The sequence below is a fragment of the Balaenoptera acutorostrata genome, chromosome 8 (genome assembly GCF_949987535.1).
Source record: "Balaenoptera acutorostrata chromosome 8, mBalAcu1.1, whole genome shotgun sequence".
NCBI lineage: Eukaryota > Metazoa > Chordata > Mammalia > Artiodactyla > Balaenopteridae > Balaenoptera > Balaenoptera acutorostrata.
The window spans coordinates 115,747,154-115,771,941 of record NC_080071.1 but is presented as its reverse complement, the minus strand read 5'-3'; the positions used below and the strand labels follow the sequence as shown (position 1 = coordinate 115,771,941).

At 39.7% G+C, this 24,788-nt stretch overlaps 2 protein-coding genes across 6 annotated transcripts in view; both read right to left on the bottom strand.

The window, feature by feature from the left end:
• CCNT2 (cyclin T2) overlaps window positions 1-8,751 on the bottom strand; it is a 48,464-nt gene extending 39,713 nt beyond the window's left edge. For 2 of the 5 annotated variants that reach the window (XM_057550929.1, XM_057550930.1), the window contains exons 1-3: window positions 8,578-8,751; window positions 7,672-7,753; window positions 5,715-5,741 (exon numbers count right to left, since the gene is read on the bottom strand). In XM_057550929.1, the coding sequence (XP_057406912.1) occupies window positions 5,715-5,741; window positions 7,672-7,753; window positions 8,578-8,735 (267 nt within the window). In that variant the 5' untranslated portion in view covers window positions 8,736-8,751. Of the gene's footprint in view, window positions 1-5,714; window positions 5,742-7,671; window positions 7,754-8,577 lie in introns of those variants that run through there. The other 3 variants (XM_007192035.2, XM_007192040.3, XM_057550931.1) reach the window with 2 other exon arrangements.
• A 1,624-nt stretch (window positions 8,752-10,375) lies between these two features.
• The window catches only part of ACMSD (aminocarboxymuconate semialdehyde decarboxylase), an 81,387-nt gene continuing 66,974 nt past the window's right edge, over window positions 10,376-24,788 (bottom strand). Inside the window, exon 10 of the mRNA XM_057550790.1 lies at window positions 10,376-10,575. Coding sequence (XP_057406773.1) covers window positions 10,567-10,575 — 9 coding nt within the window. The 3' untranslated portion in view covers window positions 10,376-10,566. The remainder of the gene's footprint in view (window positions 10,576-24,788) is intronic.

Below are 24,788 nucleotides of genomic sequence, written 5' to 3'. Positions count from 1 at the left end.
AACAGTGATGAATCACAACATTTCACTATACAAATATTCCAATTAATAAATGAAGAAGAAATGACAGAATTAAAGTATCACAATGAATAAAAGGATCTAGGCATTGAATATCGACAGCTGCTAACACCACAAAAAGACAACCAGACATTAGGTGCCTGCTGATTAAAGAATATAACATCACCTGTAGCCCTGCCAAAAGAATCTAACATGAGTCTGATCAAATTTCTGGATCCAACTGGCAATTTGCAGGGAATACAGGAACAAAGGAACATAATAAACTGCACCATGAATATACAGTTAGCAAAACCCAGACAGGTGGAAACTCTACAGGTATAATGTCCTAGGTCCTTCAACAGATAAAATTTAAGTAAAAGAAAGGGATAGAGGGGAAACCTGTACCTTGAGAGATTTAAGAAACCTATCAAATCTCTAATAATGGGAAAGGATAGGAGAGTTTTTCTATCCCTTTGTGGAGGAAAGGAAAGGGTTGACATTGGGATGGAGCACATGAAGGCACTTCTCGGGTAGTAAGCAAAGTTCCCTTGTTTGATTTGAGGGGTAGTTACAAAGTTGTTTACCTTATAATAATTCACTATGCTATACATTTAGTGGTTTTACATGTTTGTGTTTCATTTTATAACAATTAACAAAACCCACTTCCTCCGCGCTTCCGCTGTTGGGGGGCACGGGTTCAATCCCTGGTCGGGGAATTAAGATCTTGCATGCCGCGTGGCATGGCCAAAAAAACTCAACCAACCAACCAAACAAACAAAAAACACAAAAAAACCCACTTCATTTCATATATGCACAGTTACACTACAGCACTAAAGAATATCAAATAGATGAAATAGAACAGGACCCAAAGGATAAGGTCAGAGAATCAAACAGAAGTGAAAGAGTGGAGTTATCTGGGGAATGGTTTGTTAAGAGTTGGAACTTCAGCTCAGTCTCACAACCTCACAGGCCAGGATCACATGCAAAGTGAAGGGAAAGCACCACATGGAAAAACAGGGATGCACAATGCGTAAATCCTAAGACTGATGTATGGCTGAAGGAGGAATTGGGGCCTAACTCAAAAGAGGACTTCACTGGATTTCGCCCAATGAGAAAAGCAAATCAAAATCTGAGAGTATTTTCATTATTCACTTGTATACTCATCTCCTCCTTAGAAATCACTGGCATCAATACTTAGCGTGCCCTATTTCTGAAACACATTAGGAACATTTCTTAAACATATTAGACACAAGTGAGAACTGCAGCATGCGATCAGGCTAGGGATCTAGGTTCAAATGCCAATCACATAACGGCTACTTTCTGGACAAGTAACTTAGTAATTGCATCTGTTTCCTCAGGAGGAGAATACTTCAGCTGCCATAGTAAAATGCCTATTACATAGTGGGATTTTTTTTTTTTTAATGATTTATTTTCTTTATTTTTGGCTGCGTTTGGTCTTTGTTGCTGCGCACGGACTTTCTCTAGTTGCAGCGAGCGGGGGCTACTGTTCGTTGCAGTGTGTGGGCTTCTCATTGCAGTGGCTTCTCTTGTTGCAGAGCATGGGCTCTAGTTGTTGTGGCATGTGGGCTCAGCAGTTGTGACTCACGGGCTATAGAGTGCAGGCTCAGTAGTTATGGCGCACGGGCTTAGTTGCTCTCCAGCACGTGGTATCTTCCCGGACCAGGGCTCGAACCCGTGTCCCCTGCATTGGCAGGCAGATTCTTAACCACTGTGCCACCAGGGAAGCCCTACAGAGTGGGATCTTAATAAATTTTCATCCACACAATTTATAGTTGAAAAGGAATTTAGAAATCATCTAATAATCTCAAATTTACAATCCAGGAAATGTGTTTGGTCAGTACATATCATTTTGAACATAAAAGATACAGAATACATCCATTATCGCGAAAAGTTCTACTGGACAGCCCTACAGTATTTCCTAGTAGCATTAATGGATTTTGAACATAAGATTATTCTTCGACTAATTGCTTTATTAAATTAAAAAGCAGAAGCATAAGTGCGCTATAATATAAACAACCACTCAGATTTCAAAGACATTTTACTTTAGCAGGTAAAGGAATGAAACATGCTGATTTAACTTCTATAAAATGGCCATTGTACAGTCATCTCTCAGTAGCCACAGGCGGGGGATTGGTTCTAGGACCCCTCCACATTGACCGAAATCCATGGATACTCAAGTCTCTTATATAAAATGACGTAGTAATTAATAGCATATATCCTACGCACATCCTTCCTTACACTTTAAGTCATCTCTAGATCACTTATAATACCTAATGCAATGCAAATGCTATGTAAATAGCTGCTGGTGTGGGGTAAATAAAAGTTTTGCTTTTTGTAAGTGAATTTTTTCCCAAATATTTTTGATCTGCAGTTGGTTGAATCCACAGATGCAGAACCCACAGACATGGAGGGCTGACTGTATAACAGATTATGAGACACAGGGGAAACATCAAAATTTAAACGAACAGCCTTCAACTTTAGCAGGCATCAGTATCACCTGGGAAGCTTGTTAAGGTAGAGGATCGCAGGTCCCCCCACAAATACTCTGATTACACAGGTCTAAGGTACAGCCCGCTGAAGCACATTTTAGAGGAGCGTCCCGGTAATTCTCATGCCGAGCGTTGGTGAATCACAACTGGCATGTCACAAAAGCTTTACACGTCAACTGCTTTTAGTGAAAATTTTCAGGGCTATGAAAAGATTCCTAGTAACAGATACTTGAGGCAGAAATACTGATAACTGCATGAACAATGGAGTCTAGATCTGGGTGCGATTTTTAGCTTTTGTCACTCTGCTGCTGTGTGAGTTCAGACAAAGTGTTTAACCTTTATGATTCTTTTCCTCCTTATCTGGGGTAAGAAAGAGAATATCAACCTTAAGTAAATGTTTAGGAACCACATACCAAAATAAACCTAACAAGGAAAAACAAACGCCAAAACCCAAGAATCTCTTCCCATGAAATCAGTAAATAAATATAGGTAGACATTTATCTCCAGATAAACATAAAGGTAATGAAATAAAGCAAAATTAAAGGCTGGTAGATTTGAGTAACAAAAAAATTTATGTCAAAACCCACCATAAACAAAATTAGAAGCCAAACTACCAAAATATCTTCTAATATGATAAGATTCATAACAAGCTCAAATAAGAGGCTAAAAAACACATTAGTACTTAACAGAAAAGCAACATTAACAAGCTAAATTTAAACTTTAAATTTCAGAAATATCGAAACGTTTCCCTAAAGCCCCCAATTAGAAAAAGATTGCAAATGTGATCTTTGTCCTTATGGTCCTTGAAGAATTACAGATGAATAGTCTATTTCTTACTAGAACAGATAAAATTCACCAAACACTCAAAATTAATCTAGAGACGATAACACCGCTTTTAGTCTCACTTCTTAACTCTTTAGGTTAACGCGTGGTTTCTTCAACCTCAGCCCTACTGACATTTTGCACCAGGTAACTTTCTGTTTTGCAGGAACATGCTATGCATCGTAGGATGTTTAGCAGCATCCCCAGCTTCTATCCACCAGATGCCAGTAGCACCCCTTTCCCATCTGGGACAACCAAAAATGTCTCTAAACATTGTTAAATGTCCCTTGGTGGGCAAAGCTGCCTCCGGTTGAGATCCACTGGGTCAAGCTATACTATCCTTTTCTGGTGCCATATTAGAAATTACTTCTCCAGAAACAGCCACATCTAACCCCAACCAGGACCAGTCCAATTCTGTATGTTCTCAATATTGCTGTTGTGTGCTGGATCTAAGAACTGTGAAAAAAACAAACAAAAACCCTTTTCTGTGCTGGAAAAAATACACACATATATGCCTGCACAAGCAAAAACCATTTCTGAAAGGGCACACAGAAACTGTGCACAGCAAATGCTGTAGGGCAGGGGGCTTAGGTACCTGGATGGGAGGGAGGTTTATCATATCCCTTTTTCTACTGTTTTCATTTACCATGTGTCTGTTAGTTTTCAATAATAAAACATTTAAAATGTGTCTATGTGGGGAGGATGACTATAGAGGAAAATGTAGAAGAATTCACTCAACAGACCCATGAGCAACAAGATTTGATACATTCTATTGATGAACTATTGCCAAATATCAACTTTATGTGAGGTACTGGTGAGTATAGCCAAAAAGAAAGGAAACAAAACCCCCCTGTCCTTTTGGGGTGGGGGGGGTTACATTTAACTTTATCTAGATTCCTATGTTTGAGAGAAATTTAGGGCTTTCACAATACAAATTTAAACAAAATCCTTAACTAACCAAATTGCCCAAAATGTTATTCTTTCACAAGTGGCAATTGTTTATGACAATTTTATGAGCAATTTGAGTATAAATAAGCAACAGTTAGTGTTAACTGGATGAAATCTACCATTAAAAAATCTTGAATAAATTTCTATGCAAAGACTATTAATTAAAATTAGAATGGGAGAATGCTTTATTATCGGACAAAGAACAGGGATTGTGGGCACTCTTCTAGAGAGAGAAAGGAATGGCTTTCCTTTAAATCATTTAAGTCTTTACAGGGGAAGAAAGGAATGCAAAAAGAAAATCTTTAAATTTTCAAATGGTATCTACTAGTCAAGAACCAAGTCAACTGAGAAAGATTAAGACTGCAAGCAAAAAGTGATAATCAAATTTTAGCACAAGCAAATACAAGTTCCTTTATGCGTATCAGCTGACTAATCTTAGATGTACTAAGTGAAACTCAGATATGACATAGATGGTGCATTCTTAGATGTCATCATAGTCAAAAATCATTAGTTCTGAATGCTGCCCTTAACTTACTGTGTACTCTTGAGACCTTAAACACAACTACATTTAAATTTGGCATATTATAATGTTTCAATTGTTGCAGCTCAAAAAAGAGGCAACAGAACTAAAGAAAGAGAAGATTAAAATGATCACATGAATTGGAGAGAGATATGAGACTAGACCATGACCAACAAAAATACTAAGAGTGTGTTCTTTACAACCTCATCTTAGAGAACTCAAAAGACTTGGAATTAATATAAGAAACAAATGCATCATAAACTTGACTAACCAAACTAATGAACAGAGTTTCTAGGAAAAGCTGGGTCAATATCTATTCTACGACTGACACTGGGGAGGATGCTCTCCCCCAGTACATACTTTGTGGAGGCACTGCTGGTTCCAGGGCTTTTTTATATACTTCATTAGATTAAGCTTGAGCCTGATCCAGCAAGGCCATTCTTCAATTACTAATCTCAATTACATAAACCTCACTGCATCCAGTGAGCAAAGGATAGATTTATCTAATTAGGATACATATAAAAGTCATTTTCTGCTGGTAGCCATCCAACCTTCTAAAAAGAGAAAGTAACAATGATAAAAGACAGCTCTGTTGACACTAACTTTTAACACAAGACCAACTTGACCTTTAGGGGATTTTTTACTTTTAAATTTGTTAATGTGAAAAAATAAAATAAAGCCACATAAATATTTTTAAATCTTTTAACATAATGAATGCATATTTATTATAAAACTAAATATATGTTGTTACTAGCATCTTTAAATTGAAGCTTGCTATGGTTTAATTTACCAAATGGTGTTCAATTTACTTAGTGGTGGAGACTCATGCTTTTTTAAAGTCTACCATGACATTCCATTATAACCTTGTAAGAAAAATTTTCCCAGTGATGTCGGGGAGTATGAATTTGAAAGTGACTCACATTCAATTTGAGACCACCCCCTTCACCCTAAAAGAATAGGAAAAAAAAAAAAGATAAAAGAGTGAGGCTGTGCAATTGATGCAAGTGTACCAACACAAATAAATATTAAAACCACTTTTGATAAAACAGCAAAGGTAAAAAAGACAATGGTTAGATATGAAGGGTGCAATTTACTTCTCAAAACAGAAATTAGCATCAGATTTCAATTATTCTCCTAATAATTACTCAATGTAAAACACTGACGTTTGCCTTTATACACAGAAGACAGAAAGTAGGGTAATAAAAATGAATACTCTGGCTTTCTTATTAAACGATGGCATTTAAGTAAAATAATAAGAGTTAAAATGCAAGTGACCTGGGCTTCACCAGTCAACTTAAAGTTACAGCTGTGACTTTTGGCTGTTAAGTAAGGTTTTGCTTTAAAGCGCACCAACCAGGCCATAGAGACAAATTATGAAAGACGGAGGGTTCAAAAAGAGAAGTGTAGTCTTGTGGTGAAATCATTACTGAAGTAGAAAAGTAAGCAAATGGGACATCTGTAGCCACATCAAGAACTTCTAGAACTATTTTGATTTGTGATTCCTACCAGCATATTCCAGGGCTACTTAAGGGAAGCCATACTTACATTACTATTCATCAGTTCACTACTGCCTTAGGAGACAATTTAAATAAAAATGTATTTCTCTCAATCTAAATGTTGTACCAAAAAGGCTTCCTCTCTCTTCCATAACACTATCACTGACCTAAGTTCTGTGTACAAGAAATAACTGGGAAAATATAAACAGAGCAAGAATCAAGCAGATTTAAAAGATGAAGAGTAGAAGCAATGGAGACTGCAAGAGACCAAAATGTATACTGTTTAATAGAAACCTATGTGCCAATCTGATAAACCAAATCAGATTTATGATCAGAAGAGATTAAAATAGGAATCAATCTAAACTACAAAGTTCTTCCTTCCAACTAAAAAAAAGGACCTTTTCAAAGACTGTTTTCTTAAAAGGTCCTAATGACAATCCACAAATTGCATAAAGTCTTCCAGGGTCAACTTTTCCACACTCCTTTCAGAATAGCATTCTATAAATAGCTGTGAGCAAAAAATATGGTGAGAAGTAAGGTAGAGCTAAATATTTCTAAACAATATGCAATTTTCCTTGTTAACAGGTACAACACAGTATTCGTGTTTCTCTGAAAAGAACAGACACTGAAGTGCCGTTTTCATAACTTAAAATGAAAATTTCAACTAAACGCCACTACTCAGTTTGTCAAAATTTACAGAATATGTTCCAAATCAGTACTTTAGTATTGGAAGGCAACATTTACTTCAAACTAATTGTACATACACAGACACACCTCTGACGTAGTATTTCTGAAGCAAGACACCATTCAAACCACCAAAAATTTAAGTAGACAACTAATGCTAAAATGTGATAAACAAGAACGTTTTACAACTTAAATTGTGTTAGCAAATGAAATATTTCTGCTAAACACTTAACTCTTTCACAGGGTCATTTGAAAACAATGTTACAATTAAACTAAGCTCAATTCGCAGTATTTGAAGCAATATGAGTCCAATACAATTAAGATGTACAACAGAATGACTGGATTTTCTACAATTACATTGTACATATAAATTGTTCAAATGTTGAGTATAAAATTTAAATGAATACCAATGTAATAAATACGCTTTGAGAAAAGAAATGCTTCTGATTTATCTCTTAGCTGAAAAGACCTGGCAGAGCCTGACACAGCGCCTGGCAGCTTGTCAACACAAATTAAAAAACAAACCAACCAACCAGAAACCCCGCATTTGAAGCAAAATGTTTATCACGCGATTCACCTTCACTGTTAACTTAGAACATTAAATACAATAGTAAAATCCACGACCAACTTTTTTCTGCATATCGATTATATCTTAAAATTTGGTTGTTTCAAAAACAGATAATAAAACAGTACTTACATTTCTATTGAATTTGGTGAAAGAATGGTGCATGTAAAACCTGTGCATATAAACAATCGCAGTGTTTATTGTAAGCTGAGAGCTGGAACGTAACGTTTAGGAAATATCGGAGAAAAACAAGATCTCTTTTCCAAAACAATTCTGAAGGAAAATTCCCGATCTACCGTTCTTTTCCAAGGCCCCCGTTCACTCAAAACCAATCCCCAAACTGTAATAATAAGGAACTAAATACCCACAGGATGGTGGCGTGGGGGCTGGCGGATCGAAAAGGCTCCACACCGAATAAATAGCAGGAATAATAACAAACGCCGAGCACTCCACTCCAATACCGCTATTAAGCGAGCCCAGGAAGGATTTATTAATGGCTACGACTAAACCCAAAATCAAACAGTTGAAACGCGCGCGCGCACCCATGCAAAACCATGCCAAGAACATAAAGACGTCCCGTGCGCTCCCAAGGTACAAGAGAACCGCCATCAAACCGGCGAGGAGAGCGGGGAAAGGCTGCAGAGAACACTTACGCCTTTCAGCATCTCCCTCCTAGCTCTCAACCCCTTCTCGGACTAGAAGTAGAAGCAGCCGCCTCTTTTCTGCGATAATCCCTAAGATTTCCCTCTCGCCCGGGCGGCACTCCCATCCCCCGCCGTCACCACGCGCGGCCCCAAATAGATTACACAACGCAGCCTCCCGGCCCGCATTCACCGGACTCCCTTCCTCCTCCCCTCCTCCGCCGCCGGCCGCTCGGAGCCTCCAGAACCCGAGCCTGTCTTCCCTTACGGCGCGGCCGAGGCCCAGATAAGACCGAGGTGGCGGCGCCATGTTCGCGGGGCACCAGGCCCGGCGACCGGGCGAGCAGTGAGGAGGACAGGGCGTGAGCGGCGGAGGGCCAAAAATAGGAAAGGATACACATTGAGACGCTGTCCCATGTCCTGGATGAGGTTGGCCGCCTGCTGGCGGTACGAGAGCTCCTTATCCGCCTCCACTCCGCAGCGGCGGCTCGGCGTGTTCTCCAGCTGTTCCCGAGTAAAGAACCAGCGAGAAGAAGCTCCACGGCCCGACGCCATGACACTTCCTCCTCCGCCCGCTCCCTCACCCACCCCCCGCCCCTCCCAGCTCGCGGACTCCCAGCCAAGGCCGCGCGACCCCGCCCCACTCCGCTCGCCGTAGACCACGCACCGCCCTTTTTCACCACCGCCGCCGTCCGTGCGCGTGCGCGGGGGCCGCCCTACCGGCTCGCCCTAGTCTTTTGCTTTCTTTTTCCTGCCCCGGGCCTCGCTCTCGCGCACGGGACCACAATGCTCCGCGCCGCTTGTCATTTGGAGGCGCCCAAAGGTGGGGGTAGGCTGGAAGGGAAAGGTCGGCGCGGTGCATGCCGGGTCTAGGATTGGCTGGGAGAAGGGCGGGGAGGAGAGGCGAGAAGAGGCTAGTTTCGGGTCGGGTGGCGAGAGACGCGGGCGGGCGAGCGAGCGAGCGGGCGGGCGGCTGCGCCGTGGGGCCTGGGCGTGTGCTCTGAAATCCCGGCTGGTTCTTGGGCCGGGAGTCTGGCGGCGCTTTAAAAAAGAGAAGAACCTTCTTCTGTCGCAGTCGCACGCCACATCCTCCATTTTCCTCTAGCGTCGGTCTGCGCAGTCTCGTAGGCTCCCGACTCCCAAGTCCCCGACGGACAGCCTCCGCCCAACGGGCGGCTCTGGGAAGGACCTACCTGGGAAAGGGTGCATAAGAAATGTTTCCCCCGCCGCCTCCCCTCCCCCCCGCCTCCGTTTGTGCCGCACTTCAGTTCTTTTTTCCTACATTATCTTGTTTGAATCCTACGACCACGCAGGCCGTGGGTTTACTTTTTTAATTGCTTGCCAAAGGTTATTTGATTAGCAACCAGAGGAGCTGAATTTCTAAACTAGGTTTGGAGTCCCTATCTGTAGTGTGTTTTCAAATCACTCTGTGATTTGAAAGAGAAGGTTAAAGAGAAGCAGATAGTGTAAAAGGAACTGAGTTAAAAAGTTATCAGTGTTTAATATGGTAACACCGCACATATCTATTAATTAACTCTTTATCCTGTCCCTGCAAGAAATTTTGCAGACTGGGAGTCGGTGGGTCTCTGGCTCTGAGCCAGGAGCGCCTAATGTGTGTGAATAAAGTTGCTAAGTTTTAAATTTTAGCTATTTGCCAAAGATACAACGTACAGGAAGACATACTTTTTTTTTTTTTTTTGCATTGTTATATCAGGATTCCTTTTTAAATTAATTTTTATTGGAGTATAGTTGCTTTACAATGTTGTGTTAGTTTCTGCTGTACAGCAAAGTGAATCAGCTATAAGTATACATATATCCCCTCTTTTTTGGATTTCCTTCCCATTTAGGTCACCACAGAGCATTGAGGAGAGTTCCCTGTGCTCTACAGTAGGTTCTCATTAGTTATCTGTTTTCTACATAGTAGTGTATACGTGCAGGAAGTCATACTTGGAAAGCAATTAATACTACTTTTCATTGAGTTCTTGATTATATCTCCGGGCTTTTGTCATTGTTTCGGGGCTCCCATGCTCAAGGTACTAATACACCTTGGCTCTGCCTGCCCCCCGTCAGGCCACAGTGTTGAGCTGTTGATTTGGTAGGCAGCTATCATGAACGGTTGTCTAGCTTCTTACCTACCTTGCCTCACATCTTAGGCTGCTTAAAAGTTCCAGGATAGATTGACTTAAACCAACATTTAAGAAGTGTCTACCTCCAACGCTCATTCATGATAAAAGCTCTAACAAACTAGGAATAGAGGAGAACTTCTTCAACTTGATGAAGAACGTTTATAAAAACTTGACAGCTAGCATCATACTTAATGGTGAGAAACTAGAAGCTTTCCTGCTAAGGCATGGATGTCCCCGTCACTGCTCTTTTCAACGTTGTATTATAAGTCCTGTAAGAAAAGGAAGTCAAAGCTAAGCAGATTGGGAAGAAAGAAATAAAACTGACTTTGTTCACGGATAACACAATTGTTCATGTAGAAAATCTCAAGAGTACTAAAAAAACTGGAACTAGTAAGTGGCTATAGCAGGATTATAATATACAAGAGTCAATTGCTTTCCTGTATACCAGCAACGTATAATTGAAATTTGCAGTTAAAAACATAATACCATTTACAAAAAGTAATACTTAGGTATGAATCTAAAATATGTACAGGATCTGTATACAGAAAACAAGAAAACTCTGATTAAGGAACTCAAAGTAGATATAAGTGGAAGGATATTCTGGGTTCATGGATTCGAAGGTTTAATATCATTAGATGTCAGTTCTTCCCAACTTGATCTGTAGATTCAAATGTAATCCCAATAAAAAAATTTAGAAAGTTATTTTGTAGATATGTGCAAATCGATTCTAAAGTTTACATGGAAAGGTAAAAGACCCAAAATAGCCAACACAATACCAGAGAAGCTGAACTGACTTTACCCGACCTCAAAGCTACAGTACCAAAGACAGCGTTTGCTGGCAAAAGAATAGACACATACATCAGTGGAACAGAATAGGGAGCCTGGGAATAGATCCACACAAACATGGTCAACTGATCTTTGACAAAGGAGCAAAGGTAATTCAATTGAGAAAAGATAGTCTTTTCAACAAATAGTGCTGGAACAACTGGACGTGTGTATGGAAAAAAAAGAATCGAGACACAGATCTCACAACTTTCACAAAAATTAACTCTTTTAAGTAGATCATATCCCTAAATGTAAAATTGCAGAACTTTAAAACCTCTGGAAGATAACATAGGAGAAAATGGAGGTGACCTTGTGTTTGGCAGTGAGGTTTTTTATTTTTAAAATTTTTATTGGAGTATAGTTGATTCACGGTGCTATGTTAGCTTCAGGTGTATAGCAAAGTGAATCAGTCATACATATATCCACTCTTTTTTTAGATTCTTTTCCCATATAGGCCGTTACAGAATTGAGCAGAGTTCCTTGTGCTGTATAGCAGGTCCCCTCTAGTTATCTATTCTATATATAGTAGTGGGCATATGTCAATCCCAACTCATCCCTCCCCCACCCCACTTGTCCCCTGGCAACCCTAAGTTTGTTTTCCACATCTGTGACTCTACTTCTGTTATGTAAGTAAGGTCACTTGTACCCTTTTCTTAGATTCCACATATAAGCGATATCATATGATATTTGTCTTTCTGTGTCTGACTTAAATTCACACAGTTTGACAATCTCTAGGTCCATCCATGTTGCAGCAAATGGCATTATTTTGTTCTTTTATATTGCTGAGTAATATTCCATTGTTATATATGTACCACATCTTCTTTATCCATTCTTCTGTTGATGGACATTAGCTTGCTTCCATGTCCTGGCTACTGTAAATAGTGCTGCAATGAACATTGGGGTGCATGTATCTTTTCAAATTATGGTTTTCTCCAGGTATATGCCTAGGAGTGGGATTGCTGGTCATATAGTAGCTCTCTTTTTCTTTTTAAAAAATATTTATTTATTTATTTGGCAGCGGCAGTTCTTGTTTGTGGCACGCAGGATCTTTGTTGCAGCATGCGGAATTCTTCGTTGCGGCGCGGGCTCTTTGTTGCAGTGTGCAGGCTTCACTCTAGTTATGGCGGGCTCCAGAGTGTGCAGGCTCAGTAGTTGCAGCACGTGGGCTCTCTAATTGTGGCACATAGGCTCTAGAGCACACAGGCTCACTAGTTGCAGTGCGCGGGCTTAGTTGCCCCACGCGTGTGGGATCTTAGTTCCCCGACCAGGGATTGAACCCGTGTCCCTTGCATTGGAAGGCAGATTCTTAACCACTGGACCACCAGGGAAGTCCCCAGTAGCTCTATTTTTAGTTTTTTAAGGAACCTCCATACTGTTCTCCATAGTGGCTGTATAAGTCTATCTTCCCACCAACAGTGTAGGAGGGTTCCCTTTTCTCCACACCCTCTCCAGCATTTATTGTTTGTAGATTTTTTGATGATGGCCATCACTGGTGATAGGTGATACCTCATTGTAGTTTAGATTTACATTTCTCTAATAATTAGTGATGTTGAGCATCTTTTCATGTGCTTTTTTGGCCATCTGTATGTCTTCTTTGGAGAAATGTCTATTTAGATCTTCCACCCATTTTTTGATTGGGTTGTTTGTTTTTCTGATATTGAGCTGTATGAGCTGTTTGCATATTTTGGAGATTAATCCCTTGTTGGTTGCTTTGTTTGCAAATATTTTCTCCCATACTGAGGTTGTCTTTTTGTATTGTTTATGGTTTCCGTTGCTGTACAAAAGCTTTTCAGTTTACTTGATCCCATTTGTTTATTTTTGTTTCTATTTGTATTACTCTAGGAGGTGGATCAAAAAAGATCTTGCTGCGATTTGTGTTCTGCCTATGTTTTCTTCTAAGAGTTTTACAGTGTCAAGCCTTACATTTAGGTCTTTAATCCACTTTGAGTTTATTTTTGTGTATGGTGTTAGGGAGTGTTCTAGTTTCATTCTTTTACATATAGCTGTCCAGTTTTCCCAGCACCACTTATTGAAGAGGCTGTCTTTTCTCCACTGTATATTCTTGCCTCCTTTATCATAGATTAGGTAACCCTGGGTGCATGGGTTTATCTCTGGACTTTCTATCCTGTTCCATTGATCTATATTTCTGTTTTTGTGCCAATACCATGCTGCTTTTTTTATTCCCAAGGTTTTTTTTTTAATGTGGACCATTTTTTTTTCTTCTTTTTTTTTATTTTTATTTTTTATTTTTGGCTGTGTTGGGTCTTCGCTTCTGTGCGAGGGCTTCCTCCAGCTGCGGCGGCGAGTGGGGGCCACTCTTCATCGCGGTGCTCGGGCCTCTCACCATCGCGGCCCCTCCCGCCGAGGAGCACAGGCTCCAGACGCGCAGGCTCAGCAGCTGCGGCCCACGGGCCCAGCAGCTCCGCGGCACGTGGGATCCCCCCAGACCAGGGCCCAAACCCGCGTCCCCCGCATTGGCAGGCAGACTCCCAACCACTGCACCACCAGGGAAGCCCCTCTTCTTTTTTTTTAAATTATAAAAAAATTTTTATTTTTTTTTAATGTGTACCATTTTTTAAAAAATTTTTATTTATTATTTATTTATTATGTTTATTTTTGGCTGTGTTGGGTCTTCGTTTCTGTGTGAGGGCTTTCTCCAGCTGCGGCGAGTGGGGGCCACTCTTCATCGCGGTGCGTGGGCCTGTCACTATCGCGGCCTCTCTTGTTGCGGAGCAGAGGCTCCAGATGCTCAGGCTCAGCAGTTGTGGCTCACGGGCCCAGCTGCTCCGCGGCATGTGGGATCTTCCCAGACCAGGGCTCGAACCCGTGTCCCCTGCATTGGCAGGCAGACTCTCAACCACTGCGCCACCAGGGAAGCCCAGTGTGTACCATTTTTAAAGTCTTTATTGAATGTGTTACAGTGTTGCTTCTGTTTTATGTTTTGGTTTTTTGGCCCCAAGGCATGTGGGATCTTAGCTCCCTGACCAGGGATCAAACCTGTACCCCCTTCATTGGAAGGCAAAGTCTTAACCACTGGACTGCCAGGGAAGTCCCTACCATGCTTTTTTGATGGCTGTAGCTTTGTAGGTAGTCTGAAGTCAGGGAGCCTGATTCCTCAAACTCCTTTTTTCTTTCTCAAAATTGCTTTGGCTATTTGGGGTCTTTTGTGTTTCCATACAAATTGTAACATTTTTTGTTCTCATTCTTTGAAAAATGCTGTTGGTAATTTGCTAGGGATTGCACTGAATCTGTAGATTGCTTTGGGTAATAGAGTCATTTTCACAGTATCGATTCTTCTAATCCAAGAACATGGTATATCTCCATCTGTTTGTGTCATCTTTGGTTTCTTTCATCAGTATCTTACAGTTTTTTGAGTACAGGTCTTTTGCCTCCTTAGGTAGGTTTATTCCTAGGTATTTTATTCTTTTTGACGTGATGGTAAATGAGATTGTTTCCTTAATTTCTCTTTTTGATCTTTTGTTGTTAGTGTATAGGAATGCAAGAGATTTCTGTGTATTAATTTTGTATCCTGCAACTCTACCAAATTCATTGATTAGCTCTAGTAGTTTTCTGGGAGCATCTTTAGGATTTTCTATGTATAGTATCATGTCATCTGCAAACAGTGACAGTTTTACTTCTTTTCAATTTGGATTCCTTTTATTTATTATTCTTCTCTGCCATGGCTAGGACTTCCAAAATTATGTTGAATTAAGTGGTGAGAGTGGACATCCTTGTCTTGTTCCTGATCTTAGAGGAATTCCTTTAGCGTTTCACCACTGAGAATGATGTTTACTGTGGGCTTGTCATATATGGCCTTTATTATGTTGAGGTAGGTTCGCTCTATGCCCACTTTCTGGAGAGTTTTTATCATAAGTAGGTGTTGAATTTTGTCAGAAGCGTTTTCTGCATCTATTGAGATGATCATATGGTTTTTATTCTTCAGTTTGTTAATATAGTGTATCACATTGATTGACTTGCATGTATTGAAGAATCCTTGCGTCCCTGGGATAAATCCCACTTGATCATGGTGTATAATCCTTTTAATGTGTTGTTGGATTCTGTTTGCTAGTATTTTGTTGAGGATTTTTGCGTCTGTGTTCATCAGTGATACTGGCCTGTAATTTTCTTTTTTTGTGATATCTTTGTCTGGTTTTGGTATCAGGGAGATGATGGACTCGTAGAATGAGCTTGGGAGTGTTCTTTTGTCTGCAATTTTTTGCAGTGGTTTGAGAAGGAGAGGTGTTAATTCTTCTCTAAATGTTTGATAAAATTTGCCTGTGAAGCAGTCTGGTCCTGGACTTTTGTTTGTTGGAAGATTTTTAATCAGAGTTTCAGTTTCAGTACTTGTGATTGGTCTGTTCATATTTTCTATTTCTTTCTGGTTCAGTCTTTGAAGACTGTACCTTTCTAAGAATTTGTCCATTTCTTCCAGGTTGTCCATTTTATTGTCATAGGCAATGAGTTTTTAGATACAACACCAAAAGATGATCCATGAAAGAAAAAATTAAGTTGGACTTCATTAAAATTAAAGACCTCTGCTCTGTGAAAGGCACTGTTAATAGTGAAAATACAAGGAGAAAGTCTTTGCAAAACACATATCTAGTAAAGGACTTGTATCCCAAATATGCAAAGAACTCGTAAAACTCAATAAGAAAACAAAGAACCCAATTTAAAAATAGGCAAAGGATCTGAACAGATACTTCACAAAGAAGATATACAGGTGGTAAATAGACATATGAGAAGATGTTCGACATCATATATCATATGGGCATTCTTAGTAGTAGTTTATAATTGCAAAAGCTTGGAAGTATGACTGTCCATGAATTGAGGATTGGATGATTTGATACGTCTATGCAATAAAACACTAGTCAGCTCTTAAAATGAAGAAGGCATCAAAGTGCTGAAAGAAGAAAAGCTACCAACCAAGAATACTCTACCAAAAAAAGCTATGCTTCAGAGTTGAAGGAGAGAGAAAGAGTTTTCCAGACAAGCAAAAGCTAACAGAGTTCATCACCACTAGACTGGCCTTACAAGAAGTGTTAAAAGGACTTATTTAAGCTGAAACAAGAGGGTGCTAATTAGTTGCAGGAGAACATATGAAAGTATAAATCTTACTAGGAAAGGTAAATATGCAGTAAAAATCAGAATAATTTAAAGTTGTAAACGTGGTAGGTTAATCACTTACAAAGCTTGTATGAGATAAAAAGACATAAGTAGTAAAAAAAAAAAGCTATAACTACAATACTTTGCTAAGAGATACACAAGATAAAAAGATGTAAATTGTGACATCAAAAACATAAAACATTGGCGGAGAGGGAATAAAAATACAGAGTTCTATAATGCATCCAAACTTAAGTTATCAAGTTAAAATAGACTGGTATAAAAAGAAGGCAGGGACTTCCCTGGTGGTGCAGTGGTTAAGAATCCGCCTGCCAGTGCAGGGGACACGGGTTCAAGCCCTGGTCCGGGAGGATCCCACATGCCGCGGAGCAGCTAGGCCCGTGCGCCACAGCTGCTGAGCCTGTGTGCCACAACTGCTGAGGCCCGCGTGCCTAGAGCCCATGCTCCGCAACAAGGGAAGCCACCACAATGGGAAGCCTGTGCACCGCAACGAGGAGTGGCTCCTGCTCCCTGCAACTAGAGGAAGCCCATGAGCAGCAATGAAGAGCCAACGCAGCCAAAAATAGATAAATAAATTTATTTAAAAAATAAATAAATATTAAAAAGGATACCTGTAAAAAAAAAAAAAAAAAAAAAAGGCAGCTTTTATGTGGAAGGACCACCAAGGTATTAAGTAGGAAAAAAAAGGAAGATACTACTGTTTGGGTAAAATGAACAAAGGAATATGTACATGTAAGTGCTTATATGATTATAGATTTTCTTTTAATTTGTTTATTTATTTTCTCACACACACACACACACACATTTTATTTTTACAAGAGATAAATAGACTGACACCAAGCATTGTAAATGGATGACCACAACAAAAGCAACAATGCTTACAATTACCAAACACGAAACACACTCATACTGTGTCATAATATTGACATTCAGTCCAGTAATCCTCCACTGTAACAGCTCCTTTACTTTGCAGTGAAAATTGATTTGTATATTTTTTGCCTCTGAGTCCTTGTGGGATTTTTTTTTTATTCAAACAGAAAGTCACAAAAATTATAATCATCCTCATCAGTTCACTCAGTCCCATGTAATTAATTTGTTTTTCACCTTGATCTTTTGTTAGCACTTTTATGAGTTCATCAGTTTTCCATTAGAGTTCTGAAAATTCTTATTCATTCAGTTCAGCAGTATAGTCAGTTACCAGAAACCTGTACTTGTCAGAGTCTTTTCCATGAATTGCTTGAAGATGAAACCCTTTTATAGGAACATATTTGTATAGATTTTCTTTACAAGAATACACATATACACACAACAGGTAAAATTGGTTCCCGCTGGGGGACATACATTGAATTTGATATTTTTGAACTCTTCTAACATGTTCATGTATTGACTTTTCAAAAATAAACTTAAAATTTTTTATTAGGTACCTAATAAAAGTGCGTAGTGTTTTATATTCAGAAATGAAGACTTCAATTCACTTTTGTTCAATTTTGATTGTAAAAAAGCCTCAGAATGGTGTCTGTAAGCTAAAAAAATATAAAGTGGGTATTTATTTCAATTAAGTTAATCTTAAATGATTGAATATACTTTTTTTTGAATTTTTGAATTTTATTTATTTTTTTATACGGCAGGTTCTTATTAGTCATCCATTTAATACACATCAGTGTATACATGTCAATCCCAATCTCCCAATTCATCACACCACCACCCCCACCCGCCGCCGCTTTCCCCCTTGGTGTCCATATGTTTGTTCTCTACATCTGTGTCTCAATTTCTGCCCTGCAAACTGGTTCATCTGTACCATTTTTCTAGGTTCCACATATATGTGTTAATGTATGATATTTGTTTTTCTCTTTCTGACTTACTTCACTCTGTATGACAGCCTCTAGATCCATCCACGTCTCTACAAGTGACTCAATTTTGTTCCTTTTTATGGCTGAGTAATATTCCATTCTATATATACACCACATCTTCTTTATCCATTCGCTTGTCGATGGGCATTTAGGTTGCTTCCATGACCTGGCTATTGTAAATAGTGCTGCAATGAACATTGAGGTGCATGTGTCTTTTTGAATTATGGTTTTCTCTGAGTATAAACCCAGTAGTGGGATTGCTGGGTCACATGGTAATTCTATTTTTAGTTTAATAAGGAACCTCCATACTGTTCTCCATAGTGGCTGTATCAATTTACATTCCCACCAACAGTGCAAGAGGGTGCCCTTTTCTCCACACCCTCTGCAGCATTTGTTGTTTGTAGATTTTCTGATGATGCCCATTCTAACTGGTGTGAGGTGATACCTCATTGTAGTTTTGATTTGCATTTCTCTAATAATTAGTGATGTTGAGCAGCTTTTCATGTGCTTCTTGGCCATCTGAATGTCTTCTTTGGAGCAATGTCTATTTAGGTCTTCTGCCCATTTTTGGATTGGGTTGTTTGTTTTTTCAATATTGAGCTTCATGAGCTGTTTATATATTTTGGAGATTGATCCTTTGTCCGTTGATTTGTTTGCAAATATTTTCTCCCATTCTGAGGGTTGTCTTTTTGTCTTCTTTATGGTTTCCTTTGCTGTGCAAAAGCTTTGAAGTTTCATTAGGTCCCATTTGTTTATTTTTGTTTTTATTTTAATTTCTCTAGGAGGTGGGTCAAAAAGGATCTTGCTGTGATTTATGTCATAGAGTGTTCTGCCTATGTTTTCCTCTAAGAGTTTTATAGTGTCTGGCCTTACATTTAGGTCTCTAATCCATTTTGAGTTTATTTTTGTGTGTGGTGTTACGGAGTGTTCTAATTTCATTCTTTTACATGTAGCTGTCCAGTTTTCCCAGCACCACTTATTGAAGAGACTGTCTTTTCTCCATTGTATATCCTTGCCTCCTTTGTCATAGATTAGTTGACCATAGGTGCGTGGGTTTATCTCTGGGCTTTCTATCTTGTTCCATTGATCCATATTTCTGTTTTTCTGCCAGTACTATATTGTCTTGATTACTGTAGCTTTGTAGTATAGTCTGAAGTCAGGGAGTCTGATTCCTGCAGCTCCCTTTTTTTCCCCCAAGACTGCTTTGGCTCTTTGGGGTCTTTTGTGTCTCCATACAAATTTTACGATTTTTTGTTCTAGTTCTGTAAAAAATGCCATTGGTAATTTGATAGGGCTTGCATTGAATGTGTAGATTGCTTTGGGTAGTATAGTCATTTTCACAATATTGACTCTTCCAATCCAAGAACATGGTATATCTCTCCATCTGTTGGTATCAGTGTCTTATAGTTTTCTGCATACAGGTCTTTTGTCTCCCTAGGTAGGTTTATTCCTAGGTATTTTATTCTTTTTGTTGCAATGGTAAATGGGAGTGTTTTCTTAATTTCTCTTTCAGATTTTTCATCATTAGTGTATGGGAATGTAAGAGATTTCTGTGCATTAATTTTGTATCCTGCAACTTTACCAAATTCATTGATTAGCTCTAGTAGTATTCTTGTGGCATCTGTAGAATTCTCTATGTATAGTATCATCTCATCTGCAAACAGTGACAGTTTTACTTTTCTTTTCCAATTTGGATTCCTTTTATTTCTTTTTCTTCTCTGATTGCTATGGCTAGGACTTCCAAAACTATGTTGAGTAATAGTGGTGAGAATGGACATCCTTATCTTTTTCCTGATCTTAGAGGAAATGCTTTCAGTTTTTCACCATTGAGAATGATGTTTGCTGTGGGTTTATTGTATATGGCCTTTATTATGTTGAAGTAGGTTCCCTCTATGCCCACTTTCTGGAGAGTTTTTATCATAAATGGGTGTTGAATTTTGTCAAAAACTTTTTCTGCATCTATTTTTTTAATTTTTATTTATTTATTTATGGCTGTGTTGGGTCTTTGTTTCTGTGCGAGGGCTTCCTCCAGTTGTGGCAAGTGGGGGCCATTCTTCATCGCGGTGCACGGGCCTCTCACTATCGCGGCCTCTCACTGTCGCGGCCTCTCCTGTTGCGGAGCACAGGCTCCAGACACGCAGGCTCAGTAATTGTGGCTCACGGGCCTAGTTGCTCCGTGGCATGTGGGATCTTCCCAGACTAGGGCTCGAACCCGTGTCCCCTGCATTGGCAGGCAGATTCCCAACCACTGCGCCACCAGGGAAGCCCTGCATCTATTGAGATGATCATATGGTTTTTATTCTTCAGTTTGTTAATATGGTGTATCACATTGATTGATCTGCGTGTACTGAAGAATCCTTGCATCCCTGGGGTAAATCCCACTTGATCATGGTGTGTGATCCTTTGAATGTGTTGTTGGATTCTGTTTGCTAGTATTTTGTTGAGGATTTTTACATCTATGTTCATCAGTGATATTGGTCTGTAATTTTCTTTTTTTGTAGTATCTTTGTCTGGTTTTGGTATCAGGGTGATGGTGGTCTCATAGTATGAATTTGGGAGTGTTCCTTCTTCTGCAATTTTTTGGAAAAGTTTGAGAAGGATGCTTGTTAGCTCTTCTCTAAATGTTTGATAGACTTCACCTGTGAAGCCATCTGGTCCTGGACTTTTGTTTGTTGGAAGATTTTGTTTTGCTGTTTGTTTAAAAAATTTTTGTTTTAATTAATTAATTTTACTTACTTATTGGCTGCATCGGGTCTTTGTTGCTGTGCGTGGGCTTTCTCTAGTTGCAGGGAGTGGGGGCTACTCTTCGTTGCGGTGCATGCAGCCTTCTCATTGTGGTGGCTTCTTTTCTTGCGGAGCACAGGCTCTAGGCACGCAGGCTTCAGTAGTTGTGGCGCACGGGTTCAGTAGTTGTGGCTCGCGGGCTCTAGAGTGCAGGTTCAGTAGCTGTGGAGCATGGGCTTAGTTGCTCCGTGGCATGTGGGATCTTCCCAGACCAGGGCTCGAACCCGTGTCCCCTGCATTGGCAGGTGGATTCTTGACCGCTGTGCCATCAGGGAAGCCCTATTGGAAGATTTTTAATCACAGTTTCAATTTCATTACTTGTGATTGGTCTGTTCATATTTTCTATTTCTTCCTGGTTCAGTCTTGGAAGGCTATACCTTTCTAAAAATTTGTCCATTTCTTCCAGGTTGTCCATTTTATTGGCATAGAGTTGCTTGTAGTAGTCTCTTAGGATGCTTTGTATTTCTGCGGTGTCTTTTGTAACGTCTCCTTTTTCATTTCTAATTTTATTGATTTGAGTCCTCTCCCTCTTTTTCTTGATGAGTCTGGCTAATGGTTTATCAATTTTGTTTATCTTCTCAAAGTACCGCTTTTAGTTTTATTGATCTTTGCTATTGTTTTGTTTCTATTTCATTTATTTCTGCTCTGATCTTTATGATTTCTTTCCTTCTGCTAACTTTGGGTTTTGTTTGTTTTTCTTTCTCTAGTTCTTTTAGGTGTAAAGTTAGATTGTTTATTTGAGATTTTTCTTGTTTCTTGAGGTAGCCTTTTATAGTTATAAACTTCCCTCTTAGAACTGCTTTTGCTGCATCCCATAGGTTTTGGATCTTCGTGTTTTCATTGTCATTTGTCTCTAGGTATTTTCTGATTTCCTCTTTGATTTCTTCAGTGATCTCTTGGTTATTTAGCAAGGTATTGTTTAGCCTCCATGTGCTTGTGTGTTTTACGTTTTTTCCCTGTAATTTATTTCTAATCTCATAGCGTTGTGGTCAGAAAAGATACTTGATATCATTTCAGTTTTCTTAAATTTACTGAGGCTTGATTTGTGACCCAAGATGTGATCTATCCTGGAGAATGTTCTGTGCACACATCAGAAGAAAGTGTAATCTGCTGTTTTGGGATGGAATGTCCTATAAATATCAATGAAATCTATCTGGTTTATTGTGTCATTTAAAGCTTGTGTTTCCTTATTAATTTTCTGTTTGGATGATCTGTCCATTGGTGTAAGTGAGGTGTTAAAGTCCCCCACTATTATTGTGTTACTGTCAATTTCCTCTTTTATAGCTGTTAGCAGTTGCCTTATGTATTGAGGTGCTCCTATGTTGGGTGCATATATGTTTATAATTGTTATATCTTATTCTTGGATTGATCCCTTGATCATTACGTAGTGTCCTTCCTTGTCTCTTATAACATTCTTTATTTTAAACTCTATTTTATCTGATATGAGCATTGCTACTGCAGCTTTCTTTTGATTTCCATTTGCATGGAATATCTTTTTCCATCCCCTCACTTTCAGTCTGTATGTGTCCCTAGGTCTGAAGTAGGTCTCTTGTAGACAGCATAAATATGGGTCTTGTTTTTGTATCCATTCAGCAAGTCTGTGTCTTTTGGTTGGAGCATTTAATCCATTCACCTTTAAGGTAATTATGGATATGTATGTTCCTGTTACCCTTTTCTTAATTGTTTTGTGTTTGTTTTTGTAGATCCTTTTCTTCTCTTGTGTTTCCCACTTAGAGAAGTTCCTTTAGCATTTGTTGTAGAGCTGGTTTGGTGGTACTGAATTCTTTTAGCTTTTGCTTGTCTGTAAAGCTCTTGATTTCTCCATCGAATCTGAATGAGATCCTTGCCAGGTAGAGTAATCTTGGTTGTAGGTTTTTCCCTTTCATCACTTTAAGTATATCATGCCACTCCCTTCTGGCTTGTAGAGTTTCTGCTGAGAAATCAGCTGTTAACCTTATGGGAGTTCCCTTGTATGTTATTTGTCATTTTTCCCTTGCTGCTTTCAATAATTTTTCTTTGTCTTTAATTTTTGCCAACTTGGTTACTATGTGTCTCGGCGTGTTTCACCTTGGGTTTATCCTGTATGGGACTCTCTGCACTTCCTGGACTTGGGTGGCTATTTCCTTTCCCATGTTAGGGAAGTTTTTGACTATAATCTCTTCAAATATTTTCTCTGGCCCTTTCTCTCTCTCTTCTCCTTCTGGGACCCCTATAATGCGAATGTTGTTGTGTTTAATGTTGTCCCAGAGGTCTCTTAGGCTGTCTTCATTTCTTTTCATTCTTTTTTCTTTATTCTGTTCCACAGCAGTGAATTCCACCATTCTGTCTTCCAGGTCACTTATCCGTTCTTCTGCCTCAGTTATTCTGCTATTGATTCCTTCTAGTATAGTTTTCATTTCAGTTATTGTATTGTTCATCTTTGTTTTTTTGTTCTTTAATTCTTCTAGGCCTTTGGTAGACATTTCTTGCATCTTCTCGATCTTTGCCTCCATTCTTTTTCCGAGGTCCTGTATCATCTTCACTATCATTATTCTGAATTCTTTTTCTGGAAGGTTTCCTACCTCTACTTCATTTAGTTGTTTTTCTGGGGTTTTATCTTGGTCCTTCGTCTGGTACATATCCCTCTGCCTTTTCATCTTGTCTATCTTTCTGTGAATGTGGTTTTTGTTCCACAGGCTGCAGGATTGTAGTTCTTCTTGCTTCTGCTGTCTGCCCTCTGGTGGATGAGGCTATCTATGAGGCTTGTGCAAGTTTCTTAATGGGAGGGACTGGTGGTGGGTAGAGCTGGCTGTTGCTTTGGTGGGCAGAGCTCAGTGAAACTTTAGTCCGCTCCTCTGCTGATGGGTGGGGCTGGGTTCCCTCCCTGTTGGTTGTTTGGCCTGAGGTGACCCAACACTGGAGGCTACCCGGGTTCTTTGGTGGGGCTAATGGCGGACTCTGGGAGGGCTCACACCAAGGAATACTTCCCAGAACTTCTGCTACCAGTGTCCTTGTCCTCATGCTGAGACAGAGCCACCCCCCACCTGTGCAGGAGACCCTCCAACACTAGCAGGTAGGTCTGGTTCAGTCTCCTATGGGGTCACTGCTCCTTCCCCTGTGTCCTGATGTGCACACTACTTTGTGTGTGCCCTCCAAGAGTGGAGTCTCTGTTTCCCCCAGTCCTGTCGAAGTCCTACAGTCAAATCCTGCTAGCCTTCAAAGTCTAATTCTCTAGGAATTCCTCCTCCAGTTTCCAGACCCCCAGGTTCGGAAGCCTGACATGGGGCTCAGAACCTTCACTCCATTGGGTGGACTTTTGTGGTATAAGTGTTCTCCAGTTTGTGAGTCACCCACCAGCAGTTACGGGATTTGATTTTATTGTGATTGTGCCCCTCCTACCATCTCATTGTGGCTTCTCCTTTGTCTTTGGATGTGGGGTTTCTTTTTTGGTGAGTTCCAGTGTCTTCCTGTTGATGATTGTTCAGCAGTTAGTTGTGATTCTGGTGTTCTTGCAAGGGGGAGTGAGGGCTCGTCCTTCTACTCTGCCATCTTGAACCAATCTTGAATATACTTTTTATTAATTGAAGTATAGTTGATTTACAGTATCAACTATAGTTGATTAGCTTGTTAGTTGGTTTCAGGTGTACAGCACAGTGGTACAGTCACACACACAGACACGCACACACACATACACACACGTATATATTCCTTTTCAGATTCTTTTCCGTTATAGGTTATTATAAAACATTGAGTTTAGCTCCCTGTGCTATACAGTAGGTCCTTGTTGGTTATCTATTTTCTACATAGTAGTGTGTATATGTTAACCCCAAGCTCCTAATTTATCCCTCCCCCCACCCCCCTTTCCCTTTTGGTAACTATAATTTTGTTTTCTGTGTCTGTGAGTTTCTTTCTGTTTTGCAACT